The following is a 12849-nucleotide window of genomic DNA, read 5'->3' on the forward strand; positions in this document are numbered from 1 at the left end:
GTTCGCAATTTTCGAAACAGATATATACACTTACCTCCGGGCAGAGATAGGCTAGGTGGTCGACCTACTCACCTGCGTGCCAGTGTACCCATACCCATGGGATGGGCGGCAAGCTCGTACCTACCTTGATATGTGTGTGTGTTCCTGCACGACGTCGGCGTTGGTGGACGAACTCGAACTGAGCAACCTGAAGATGTCGTAACCACGGGCCGCCAAACATATAATTTCCTGTATTGCCTTTTTGGTCAAGATCCCTCGGGCGCTTACTGCGCTTCAGCATCTTGACTCTGGACTCTCATCTCTGTCTGTAGGCCTTCGACGCACTCGTCTCTTTGCAGGATGGCCCTCATTGAAGTGAGTGGTTTAAAGGCCTCTAGAATGTGAGCTCGCTAATATGTCAAACCCACTCTCAATCACCCGCTCGCTCTCGTACTTTGCACGCACACTACTACGATGCCGACTCATGCAGGTTATTGCTAACGACCGTCTGGGGCGCAAAGGTACGCGGCATGTTCCTCCATACTACGCGTAAGCTGACGGGTCTTCTGAAAGTCCGCGTGAAGTGCAGTCCCGACGACACCGTCGGCGACCTGAAGCGGCTCATCGCCGCCCAGACCGGTACGGATCACACCAAGATCCAGCTGAAGAAGTGGTGCGTCCTGCTTCCCAATCTCGCTCAGTGCAGGGACCTCACTTTCAGCGTGTGTTTTCTTTCCAGGTACACGATCTACAAGGACCACATCACGCTCGCGGACTACGAGATCCACGACGGGATGAGTCTGGAGATGTACTAGGCTTGCATCCCGCTCTGCACCCTCCCCCGGCCGATGTCCCTTGCTCCTGTTCTATCGGCCCTTCCTGTCCTGAAATGTTGTTGTATTCGGTGATGTATCAATACTAGTCCGGAATGCTCTGTGCGCGTGTAGCCGCAGCCTAGCTAGGGGACGCCGTCAAGCAGACCATCCACTCCACCTTCAGAGATCGTCCCACTCGTACATGCGATCAGGCAAGAAAAAGAAGATAGGAAGGATTGTTCTACTCAGAGTCCCATTCGACGGCGACCCAACGGTGGGTCAAGACTTGCGGAAACTGTGCCCCGATGTGAACCTGCTGGCCATAGTCAATGAGCAGAATTGGTCGTCGGCACACTGTGTTAGTTCCTTCACAATTCACGCATTTCTGACAAATTTCCTTCGCGATTTAGATCCAGGAGTGACTTCCAAAGCTGCCAAACCAAGAAAACCCAGTTAGCCACCAGGTGAACAATCGTCATCGGCTTAGCCATATTTTGATCGTACAATGACGCCTCTTCGTTTAGCGCAGACGCCTCTTGATCCTGAGCCTCAACTTACCCGGGCATCGCTCTCCCTCGTTTGCTCTGCATCACTACCTTCTTTCGCATCACCATGTTAGAAGATGCAGTGGAGGTCTCCTTCGATGAGATGCTAGACTCGTTTGTGCCCGGAGAGGATCCGGGCGATGCACCGTTCGCAAAGCTATTCAACGACATCCCGCAGGGCGAGGGCAAGGAGAAGGATATGTACAACGCTCTGGTACGCACTTCATACATTTGCCCGCAGCCCGTGCTTATGTTTGGACCTGTTTCCTCAAGGTGAACGCCGTTCATGACGCTGGCATTCTAGAGGGGTTCGTCCTCGTAACCACAGAAGCTGTTGATGCAGCTGGTGAAACTCGGCAGACCATCCATGGCGGCATGTATGCTACGGACTCCGCCCCCACCCCCGGCAGCCAAGCGAACTGGTCCGCGATCGAACTTTCCGTTGTGTGCACGGTCGATGGCCAGGACGATCCATTCGAAAACAGCGCGGAGCATGGGGACCCTTCCTGGAGCAGGCGAAAAGCTGTCCTAGAGCAGATCTTGTCCTACGGAACTCTCGTCTTCGATCGCCAACATCGCACCCATTACTACACCATCATCGTATTCGGCACCTTCGCTCGCGTCGTCCGGTTGGACCGTGCTGGCGCTATCTTCACGGAGAAGTTCGACTACGCGGACGAGACTGCGAAGCTGGCGAGGTTCCTCCGGCGGTTCTCGCGTCTCTCTGCCGTACAAAGGGGCCACGATCCAACTGCGTCTCGAGTCCTCCCCGGGACTCCCGACTACGATTTAATGATGGCTTGCGGCTCAACTCCCCGCCCCATCGGAGACTACGCGCGCCTACTCTTTCAGGAAACTCTCGCCGGCGACTGGCCTTGGTGGCTGATTACTGTCGAGGACACCGGGGGCCCTCGCGATTTCCTGGTAGGGAAGCCGACCTTCATCGCTTCCGAACTTGTTGGCAGGGGTACCAGAGGCTACGTGGCTCTTGACCCATGCGACCCGGACCATCCCATCGTGTTCCTCAAGGACTGTTGGCGAGTCGTTCGCGGGGGCAGAGAAACGGAAGGCGCCATCCTCTCGTACCTCAACGGGTGCGGCGTGACGGGGATTCCGACCCGGCTGTGTGATGGCGACGTCGGCGGGCAAGAGACCGTCTCACAAGACGTTTGGAAGACGAAGCACGTGGGAGAAGCATCTGGAATGAAACACTACAAGCACTACCGCCTCGTCGTGAAGGAAGTTGGAATTCCGTTGCGCGAGTTCAAGAACGGGAGACAGCTCGTGTCTATATTCCTTGATTGCCTCGAAGGTGATCATCGTTGCATCCTATGCTTCCTGGTTGTACTAACATATTGTTCAGCTCACGAGGATGCCTACCTGAAGGCAGGAGTAATCCACAGAGACATTAGCTGTGGTAACCTCCTTATGTTACCTAGGGAGAAGCCGGATGGAAGAACCGTCTACGAGGGGCTCCTCGTTGATTGGGAGTTATCGAAACGTAAGGATCAAGAAAGCGGGAGCTCAGGCGACCCTGTCCGACAGGTACGCACCTTCGTACTTGCGTTCGGAGGTCTTCTTCTGACACACCTTCAGGGGACCTGGCAGTTCATGTCCGCCAACGCTCTAAACAATCCTGGCAAGCAAATTCTCATTCCAGACGAGCTCGAGTCGTTCTTCCATGCCTTACTCTGGTTCGCCATCCGGTGGCTCCCGCATAACTGCAGGGACGTCGGCCGCTTCGTCTACAACTACTTCGACACCGGGCGTACCGACAATGACAAGGACTATTACTGCGGCGCGGTCAAACACGACACGCTCTTATGCGGAAAGCTCTGCACGAACACGAAGACTCCGCTGCGTTTCCTCTGTCACTCCCCGCTGAAGCAACACTCCGAGGGCTCTTCTGCTTACCTGCCCACGTCAAGTAATCTCTCCAGCTCAAGCAAAGCGTCGCCTTCGCTTGTGAAAGCTTGCGAACGGTCCGAAGCGGAAATACATCCCATCAACGCCATATTCGCCCAGCTGCTCAACTGGTTCGAAGCATCCTACGCACTTGCCGACCGTCGCCCGGAGCCGGCGCGGATCGTAGCCCCACTGCAGAAACCCCTCGATCCGGACGGCGCTCTCCGCTTCGAGAGATACCAGCGTCGTCGTCTCGCGGAGGGCCTAAGCGCTCTGCCGACGGTCGCGGAACTTGAGCGTCAAGTGTGTAGTAGTCAACTGATACGTGCAGAGATGGAGTGGCGGGCGAAGAACCTCGAGAGCCACGCAGCCATGGTGGAGTTCCTGTACACGCAGCTCCTCGATGTCGACGTTGTGTGGCCGGAGGACGACAAGCAGCCAGATCAGCTCCTGCAGGATCCTGATCCGGAGAAGGAATCTGAAAATCAGAACACGGCAGAAAAGCCGGAGGGTTTGTCCAAGCGTGGTCCGCTGCACGAGAGTCCATCCTCGGGTTCTGCACGAAAACGGCTACGCACCACGCCCGCATCGCAGAATGCATGATTCGTGAGGTGTTATTGTAAACTTAGCGTGTTGGCCTTTATCATGTACCGCTATCTCATCCCGCTATCGAGCGACAACTTAAGTTAGATATTCTCCTCAGCCGAATCGGCGTCCTTGCTTGCCATGAACATATCCTCCTCACGCTCAGTGACCCTGGAGTATCCGCCCCCGCCGTCTTGTCCGCTTTGTTCGCTCCACTCCCCTCTGGCTCGGTCTCGACAGCCTCTCCAACTCCACGTGAAACTCAATCTTCGCACAAATCAGACATGTGTGAGCACAGCAGCACCCCGCCATTGGCGGGGCTCGGGAAGTGTTCAATTGGGGTCGTCGACGTGTACGACTTCGTAAGTAGGGAGTTGCAAAGGAAGACAGGGCGAGCACAGGCAGTCGATATCGGGTCTCAAGTAGAGTACTACAGCGTTAACTTATACGGTCCGTGACAAGGAGCGTTTTCTCCTACACGCGCGGAACGTGAACATATTCACCTATTCACCGACCAACATGACCACTCCAACGCGCACCGTCGTTATGCGGAGATGGAGACAGCCTTCGACGCGTCGTCCTTCTTGCCCGCCTGGGCCGCCGCGATCGCCTTCTGCGCCTCGTTCTTGCGCTCCTCCATCTCCTTCACCTTCTTCTCCAGGTCCGCCGCACTGCTCGACGCCGTGGGCGGCGGCACGGCCTTTGCAGCCGCTGCGTCTGCCTCCCCCGCGCCGTCCGCCTTCTTGAACGACATGCTCTTGTGCGGGCTCGGCGCGCCAATGGAGCCCGTCTCCGGCGTCGGCACGTTCACCATGCCCCCGGACGGTGCGAGCCCGCGGTGGAACGTCGTCGGCAGCACGCGGCCCTCCGGGTGCTGGAACGGGCACGACGCGCGGGTGCACGCCGCCCCGAACCGACACGGCTGCGCGAAGTGGCCGCCGGTCTGCTGCTGTCGCGGCGGGTGCGAGAAGGTGCAGCCGGCGCGCGTGCACCCTGCGCCAAAGCGGCACGGGACGGCGGTCGGTTGCTGCTGTTGCACGGGAGGGGTGGGCGCAACGAATGCGTTGGGTTTGGGGACTTCAGCTAGGGCAGAACAAGTCAGGGCGTGCATACGGGAGCCACCGAAGAAATGATATTTACCATTCGGGTTAAGCACTGCGGGACTGACGTGCGCCTTGATGCAATCCTTGTCCTTGCAGTTTTTGCCGTTCTCGCACGCGTCGTTGCTGAGCACGACACCGCTCTCCGGCGTCGCGACGGGCGAGGGATGCGAATACCGGCAAATGGGGTTCGTGCACTTCAGGCTGAACTTGCATAGCGTCGGTGACTGAGGACGTTCGGGGGCGACGAAACCACCGCGCGTAGATCCCGTGGACGTGGACGCCGTAATGGGCGCGGGGGCAGCGATCACAGGCGCCGACGTGGTCGCGGTCGCCGGTGTTGGCGCGGGAGGGTGTGGCGTAGGGCCGGACGCTGGTACGCCATTGCTTGACGGTCCCTCGGAGTGGTGACCAACATGGCCACCCCGTCCGCGACCTGTTCCTCGGCCAGCTCCGCGTCCTCGCCCGCGGCCCCTGTTATCCGGACCTCCGTGCGGCATGCCACCCTGCATCCCGTTGAACCCGCCCATATCTCCACCCATCCCGGGTTGCATCGGCATCCCACCGTTCATGAACTGGGGTCCCTGCGGCAGGATACCCATCGCGCCTGCCATTTGCGCCATCATCGCCATTTGGCTCATCATCATCTCCTGCAGCATCATCGGATTCGCCATGTTCATCGCGTTCATGTCCATCCCCGGCATGCCGTTCATGGGGAACCCGCCGTTCATCATCATCATGTTGGGGTCGGGCGGGCCGTTCGTGATGCTGTCAATGCGTGCCTGTACGTCGTCATGAGGATTGTATTGGCCGTGACCGCCTCTTGCAGGGCCGACTCGGTCCAGGAGACTGCGCGAGTTGCCACCGCCGGGACCATGTCCACCAGGACCATCACGGAACATTGCACGAGGGCCTGTGGGGAGGTCTGTACGTCGTGACTTTGAAGGTGGGCCGCCGCTGGGAGAGGGGGAACGGGCAGATGCGGTGCGTTTCTGGGCGGATGGGGAGGTGGATGGAAGAGCTTGGGCGATAGCAGACTGGTAGATGGGCGCGGTCGCACGAAGGCCGTTTGGCGGTCTCCGTTGCGTGTCAAGGGCTTGATGGGGAGGTGAATCGCGTACGGGAGGGTGGGTTGAGGAGGAGGGTTCTGCTACAGCGGGAGCCTCGGACGCAGGGGCGCCTTTAGCGGCTTCGGCGAAGAGCCAGTCGACAAAGCTAGCATCTACAATGGAGTCAGCTTGGAACTATGGACGATTGTCGCCACACTCACCGAAGTCTGACCCAATTACTATTGCCGTCCAGCAAATTCTCAGTACTCGCATCTCACAAAGCGCGAAGGGGGCTTACAGTCTTCCAGTTCCGACGATATCTGGGCTGTGGAGATGTCAGAGCGCGGACGTTCACGATATGCGCGAATACGCACCTGGTGTTTTGTTGTTGATGATCATAATGGTGATGTACTCCGCCATAACAGGGTCTTCGCGAGTGCTCAGCCTCAGAAGGACCCTGAAGATGTGTTTGCACTCACCGGCATCGGGGCTAAACCCTCGCTTCATTAGCTCGTCTCGGATGGCATTCTACGTCGAGATTAGCGCATGTGTGACTCTGACTCTCCATGAGCACTCACCTGAAGCGCAGTTGCACGCTCCGTGCCGATAGTGAGCCCAAACGCCATAGCAAGAGAGGAGGGGGATGGTGGTTAGGAGGCAAGGTGGGTGATTTGGCCACAACGTCGTTGCGTGCATATGGCTTAGATTACCAACAAAGGTTACCCTTCCATCGGAGCTTACATTTAAGCGCCTAATAACAGGTCAGATGAGTTGTATTTTGGAAGCCCGACATATGATAAGCAGGGTTGAGTATAATGCCTGAATTCAACACTCGGATAAGCCTCTAAGCTCTGAAATGATAGCTAATTAGTCGGGGGGATTAGACTTAATGGAGTCCTGATTCACCGCACCCTACTTGCTTGTACTCCTCATCTGCTACGTACTACTCATAAGTACTGTCCCTCTACCATCTCGCATCCGCGAGAACCTCGAGACCTATCAGGCCGAATGTGCGCTCATAAAAGTACGTGTGACTGGAACAATATCAGAAACCGTCAGACTGATCCTACTTAATGTGTGTAGAAATCTGAAAGTCGGTCGCTCCGCACACAGAAAAGATTTCCATCCTTTCGACCTCCCAACTGTACGTCCCCATGAACACCTCCCACTACGACCGCAATCCCGCCTACAGGTGGCGTAGCTATCCCAGAGCATTCAACTCGGCTATTCGATCAAGGGGTTCAGCTGGGGTGGCAGTGTCCGTTCAACTCAGCGAGGCGCGGACGCCGCAGTGCCTCTTGGCGCGCGGAGCGCGGCTGTACATCTCCCCACTGGCAACCAGCGTGCAACATGCCAACTCGTTCTTGTCTTTCGCCACCTGACATCTCTCTCTTGTACTTGTGAAGATCTGTATAACCTTCTGAACAGATGAGCGTAACCCCTATGCTCCGACTTCTCGCCTCGAGCTCCAGAACGTCTGCGCGCTCGACGGTGACATCGTCAAAAACTGGCGCGCGGCCTTCAGCTTCGAGTTCGAATTTCACCGCCGGTGGCAGTCGGTCTCGGAGCACATATACCCGCCGTGTACTGCGGCGCCCTGACGAACTCACTCGTGCAAAGATACAAGTCGAGGCTGTATCTGGCGAACTTCCGTCTACGCCTTCCGGATCCCCGACCGGCTTCGGGGGGTCTGGAGGCGGAGCAGCCAACGGCGCTCGTGACGCTGTGTTGACGACTATCTTTGGCGTTATAGTCTGTGAGTGTTGTATTTTATATGATGAATAAATCTTATTTGTTTCGAGCTGTATGTTTATGGCGGCTGTCTTCAGACATTCTGTCGGGTGTCTGAAGAAATCCGCATGTTCAGGTCGACGTGTTGTTTGTGCGTAGCTCACGCTCAAACAACACACCTCACGCCTATTAATTCATCCCACCTTGCGCCTTTGAGATGGGTTTTCAATGGCCGGATGATTCCTTCATTCTGCTGAATACGTCGGGACTCTGACGCATACAAGCTTCAACGAGGTGCCCGAGTGGTGCCTTGTGAGTCTATAACGTCACTCTTCTGTCCAGCATACTCGGGACGGCACCAGACATGAAGCGTTGGTAAAGGAGAAACTTCCACTTTATTACGGAGCGTCTGTCGCTCGCCGCGCGAGTCCAATTGATATGGCGTGCGCTGTCTGTGCGAGATTTTGCAGAAACTACAGAGTCGCCGGAAAGGCAAGCCCCATTCTGCCCAACATCCGCCAGGTCAATGGTGATACCTTGCCTTAGTCGCACTCTTTTTAGTCTCCAAGATGAAGCTGAGCCTCACGACGACCTCCCAGTTTCGTCGCTCAGCAGACAGAGAGCTGTGTCAAGCTGCTGAGCGAGGATAAGCAGATCAGGGTTACTGACAGTTGTCGTTGGCACCTGGAGAGAGAAGTACGGGACGTTCGCAGACCGCGAGACGGACACGGTCTGACTATATGCACCTAATGTGTCTTGTACTCTGCATTTCGTCAATTTGTTTTCTTGAGGGCCGTGATTGTAGCACTCAAAACAGCTGCTAACCTTTTCGAAAGTGTTCACAGGCGGTGTCGTGTACATGTCTTGGTACAAGGAGAACGTCCTTTGGAAGGTATGAGAATCTCTTGCATGGCCAACTTGCCCATTTCTACCCTCCGTATAGATCGAGAAAGCCTTCGCAGCAGGATATGACCCGGCACTCGAACTCGCGAAAAACGCCATCAAGAGGCCCAATGAGGCGGTAGCGGTAGTCGCAGGCGAAGAGCTCGAATGGGACCTCGAGGGGCCGTGGACGCAGCACCTGCGGCGCTCAGAGCAAGACCTCATCGACCGCATCATCAAGGGTCAAGAAGTCGGGCACTACTTCATCTTGCTCGGACCTAAGGTGCGTACTGTCTCCGCCCTACGCGCAGTGGGCTGCCGTTGATCATTGTCTCCTGTGACGGTTCGGGTCCACAGGGTACGGGGAAGACGACGATGATCCTCGACGCGATGCAGGCGGTGCAGGCCGAGGGCGTCGCGATGTGCGACGCGCATCCCGACCTCGAAGTCTTCCGCCTGCGCCTCGGCAAGGCGTTGAACTATGAGTACAACGAGGACACGCAGACGGGCCTCTTCCAGCGGAGGGATCCGCGCGAAGGTCAGTTCCCTGGGGGAGATCCCGCAACCCTAACTCTGATACCCTGATCTATGCAGGTGGACCGGCGTTGGACATCGAGCGGGGTAAGCGATGTGCGCAGGCGCAGTGAATGCAGACGCGAGATTGACGAGGCGTTCGAGCACAGCGTTGAACAAGCTCGAGAAGGTGGCTCTGAGGCACGCGAAGACGGCCGGCAAGCCGCTCATCCTCATTCTCAACAACGTCCACTACTTCAACCACGATGATGACGGCCGCAACATGTTGCTGCAGTTCCAGCAACGGGCTGAGGGGTGGGCAGCCAGTGGTATGTGTTCTGACCTCCTTTCTGGACTCATAGCTGAACACTTCGATAGGGATCCTGACAATGGTGTTCAGCTCGTAAGCACATTCTCCTCCTATACGTCGGCACGGCAACTCATCGATCTGCAGGGATGACTCGTGGCCATTCTTCGTCATGCGTAAGCCCCTGCCTTCATGTGTAGTTCACATAGTCTGACACTGGTCGCAGGCAAGAACGCTAGCAGGATGCATGTAAGAAGCAGCCCACCCGCCGAAGAACACGTTACTAACCTCATTTCAGGTCGTCTCCGTGTATGACCTGTCCGCCCAAGACGCACAGACCGCGGCACGCCGCATGCGCATGAATGCGCGCCAGCAGAAGGAGTCGCCGGAAGTGCTCACCGAGATGGTGAAGATCGTCGGCGGCCGTCTCACGTACCTCGGCAAGGCAACGAAGGCGCCGAACATGGTCGAGTACGCGAAGCACATGCTCGCGGTCGAGAAGGCGTGGCTGCTGAGCCAGATCGGGCTGATCCCGGACTGCGACGACGACGTGATGGACGAGCAGAAGTGGAGCTCGTGTTCGTGGCTCCTTCTGCGCGAGTTTGTGCACCGGCACGAGAAGGAAGTCGAGCGAATCCGGGAGGCGGTCGAGCGTGGTGAGGCAAAAGCCGAGGAGCTGGAAGGGATCCCGCTGCCTCGCATCCCCTACGTGCGTTGTACATTGTTCTCAAACTTTGTTCGACGGACTCACATGCTCGCAGTACGAATGCCGGCAGATCATGACGCGGCCGGACTTCATGGATGGTGCGTCCCTGCCTGTGCCTGCTAGTACACGTTTCTAAATTTCGTGAAATGTAGACCTGGACCGCAAGAACATAATCGCGATTGACGTGAGTGTCCTTCACCTGAATCACAACGCCTCGCTGCTCACTTTCCGCCGTGCAGATCAACCACGATGTTACGCCCGACTCCTGGCTCATCCTTCACGCCGCCGAGGAGGTGGTGGGTGAAGAAGGGTTCGACGACCTGCTCGATAGCGTCCGGGGCAGAGTAGACGAGATTGAAAGTCTCCACCGCACTCGGGAGCTCACCGTACGTGCTTCCGCGCCACACCTCGTGTCTTCCAGCCCTTCGCGGCCAGGCTCGCACATACTGATACGCCATTTGCAGTTTAAAGATGTCGACGCAGGCGATCGCATCCGGCTCACAGTCGACAAAGGCGGCGCACGCGTGGTATAGTATAGCACCGCACGCACATCACATTCCTTCCTCGTTCCATGTTTTAGCACCACGCCCACACGCACACGCACAATGTTCTTTCGCCCTGCTAGCCTCGCGTCCGCGCGAAATGAAGCACGGCGGCGCTCGCGGAGCCCACGTCTAACGTGCGCACAATGTTCCGAGGTCCAGATGCCACGTACGCGCAAGAGGGGGACCCCAGCGGAGAGAGAAAGAGGGTCGTTCCCATGCCAGATCTCCGTCGATCCGCTGGGCCTGGCCGCCGCGCCCCCGTCCAATGGCGTCCACCCATCGCGCATCAAGGGCGTGCTTCGTGCTGTGAACGCACGCGGGAGAACTCCCATCGGTGTCCACTAGCACGTTCGAGCACTCCTCGGGGCGACGTCGACACTTCTATGCCCCTTCGATGCTATTGCACGGGCCGTGCGGGCGAAACCCGGTATAGTCTGCCGGGCTTCGACTGTACCGGGATTCTCGGAGCACGATAGCACGTTGAAAGTGGTCATTTACTAACTCGACCCTAGTGAGAATGCACCACGTTCTAGGCTGGATGCGGAGGATGCGCCGGCTGGGCCTGATAGGCTTGCCACTCCCGCTCGGTCACCCGGACAACTCAAAGCCACGCATGCTCATCTCCATACATGCCACTCGGTGGCTATTTCATGGAAGCAAAGGAGCAACGTACCGGACGCGCACCTCAGGCTCATCCCCCGGCGAATTGCCCCGCGCAGAACAGAAGCGTCCGGACTACACTCCGACGAACGCCGCCCGCGATCAGCGATAGGTGTGCGTTTGTGCCCTGGGTTCGAGGGTGCGCACTTTGTGAGTTACGTCGACACGGACGCGGACGCGCGCGGAGCTACGGGTGGCCAGCTGGTGGCCCGGTCCCGGCACGAAGATGCCTTCGAGGGCGACGAGATGCACAAACGCAGGCTCGAGAAGGCCGTCCTTCTTTGTACCGACGTGGCATCGCCCGAGATGAGCTCCCCGAGTGTCCTCGCAGCCTGCAGCACGGTCGCCGGCTACAAGCTTTAGGAAGAGTACGTGCGAGTTCTGCCGTCCACTACGTGGTCGATCACTCATAGCAGCACGGAACGTCGACCGCACGATACCGCAGCGCCAGCTTCTGCTCGTCCCAAACGCGCCGCGTCTCTGGGCGTGCTCTCAGGCAAAACCAGGGCAGGCCGCAGCTCTGTTGCAAAGCCTGGAAGCAACTCGGCGCTGCCACAGCTTGGCTCCGGGTGTGATTGCGTATGGTGTGGCACCCGTTTGCACCATCGAGGGCCCGTAGCTCCGCGGTGTCGAGCCGCCAGATATGGCTCCCCGGCCCTCCTATCGGCGGCGGCGCAGATCATGGGACGGGGCAGCTGCCCAGGCCAGGGCGCGAAGGGCAGTTCTGAGTTCAGTTCCGCGCGTCCGCAGACGAGCGTGTCGTGGCCTTCCGGAGGGCTATCTGCAGCATCTGGATTCTGTATGCAGTCCGTGCATCTGCCATGTCGGCATTCCCGTGGATATCGCACTCCGCACTGTGCTTCGCGTTGTGTATCGTCTGGGAGCCTGGAGGAGACGGCCTGCTGCGATGTTCGCGGAGTTGTGTGGGCCGGGCGGTCTCGCCGGGCGTGTCGCAAACGCCCGCGGTCCCGCTGGTGGACCGTTGCCGATATGTCGAATGCTGGTGCTGGTGGTATAGCGATTCATTTGCGCCCTATCAGAGAAGGCAGTTAGAGCAGCGATCTTACTGGACTTCAGAGAGATCACATCTGTCTAGGATCGTATTCCTATGCGCCGCCGCAACTGCATCTATCCCGTTGCCCAGCACCACAGGCTTCAAGAACACCGCTCGACCACAGGCGTATGTCGGCGGAAACGACCGTCACCCTTCTCGCGCCCCTTCCAGCGTCCAGAACGGCTCTTAATCAGCGCACATATATCAAGGGCTGCGTTTCCATAAACACCTCGGCGCGCCATGAGGCGGGCGGAGGCCGCCTCTAAGCCAAATACAGCACAAGAACGCGCGCACAAGCACAAGAATCGTCTTGCTGCGCGCGGCACTTCTATTTCCACATAACTCGTATGTTATCTTCCAGGTCTTCCAAGACTCAGAAGTTCCGTCGGCCGCACACGCTATCCCGCCGTGCCTGGATTCTCGTGCCGCGTGCATGATGTGGTTCAACAAGAAGAGCCACTCCCGCGAGAGGG

At 57.8% G+C, this 12849-nt stretch overlaps 4 protein-coding genes across 4 annotated transcripts; 3 read left to right on the forward strand and 1 right to left on the reverse strand.

Annotated features, from left to right (window-relative positions):
* Window positions 1-289: 289 nt before the first annotated feature.
* On the forward strand, window positions 290-963 carry TRAVEDRAFT_31378 (ubiquitin-like protein). The gene is made up of 4 exons (XM_008044457.1): window positions 290-354; window positions 470-500; window positions 553-652; window positions 719-963. The coding sequence occupies exons 1-4, from the start codon at window positions 340-342 to the stop codon at window positions 792-794; spliced, it is 222 nt and encodes a 73-aa protein (XP_008042648.1). The 5' UTR covers window positions 290-339; the 3' UTR covers window positions 795-963.
* A 727-nt stretch (window positions 964-1690) lies between these two features.
* Window positions 1691-3205, forward strand: TRAVEDRAFT_88212 (uncharacterized protein; the record flags this gene model as incomplete). The annotated part of the gene is made up of 3 exons (XM_008045037.1): window positions 1691-2651; window positions 2703-2884; window positions 2936-3205. Coding segments are annotated over 3 exons (1413 nt in total), but the record flags the coding sequence as incomplete, so codon positions are not given.
* A 955-nt stretch (window positions 3206-4160) lies between these two features.
* On the reverse strand, window positions 4161-6604 carry TRAVEDRAFT_154352 (uncharacterized protein; the record flags this gene model as incomplete). The annotated part of the gene is made up of 7 exons (XM_008045038.1): window positions 4161-4912; window positions 4970-6151; window positions 6200-6217; window positions 6277-6303; window positions 6353-6406; window positions 6458-6506; window positions 6557-6604. The coding sequence occupies 7 exons, from the start codon at window positions 6602-6604 to the stop codon at window positions 4374-4376; spliced, it is 1917 nt and encodes a 638-aa protein (XP_008043229.1). The 3' UTR covers window positions 4161-4373.
* Window positions 6605-7409: 805 nt separating this feature from the next.
* TRAVEDRAFT_66816 (uncharacterized protein) lies at window positions 7410-10736 on the forward strand. Its single transcript, XM_008045039.1, has 14 exons — window positions 7410-7734; window positions 8546-8601; window positions 8653-8874; window positions 8949-9129; window positions 9186-9212; window positions 9275-9433; window positions 9483-9507; window positions 9559-9591; window positions 9642-9660; window positions 9710-10120; window positions 10173-10215; window positions 10270-10301; window positions 10357-10503; window positions 10582-10736. Exons 1-14 carry the CDS (start codon window positions 7422-7424, stop codon window positions 10648-10650), a joined length of 1737 nt encoding a protein of 578 aa, XP_008043230.1. The 5' UTR covers window positions 7410-7421; the 3' UTR covers window positions 10651-10736.
* Window positions 10737-12849: the final 2113 nt, after the last annotated feature.

Source organism: Trametes versicolor (genome assembly GCF_000271585.1).
Source record: "Trametes versicolor FP-101664 SS1 unplaced genomic scaffold TRAVEscaffold_11, whole genome shotgun sequence".
NCBI classification, from domain to species: domain Eukaryota; kingdom Fungi; phylum Basidiomycota; class Agaricomycetes; order Polyporales; family Polyporaceae; genus Trametes; species Trametes versicolor.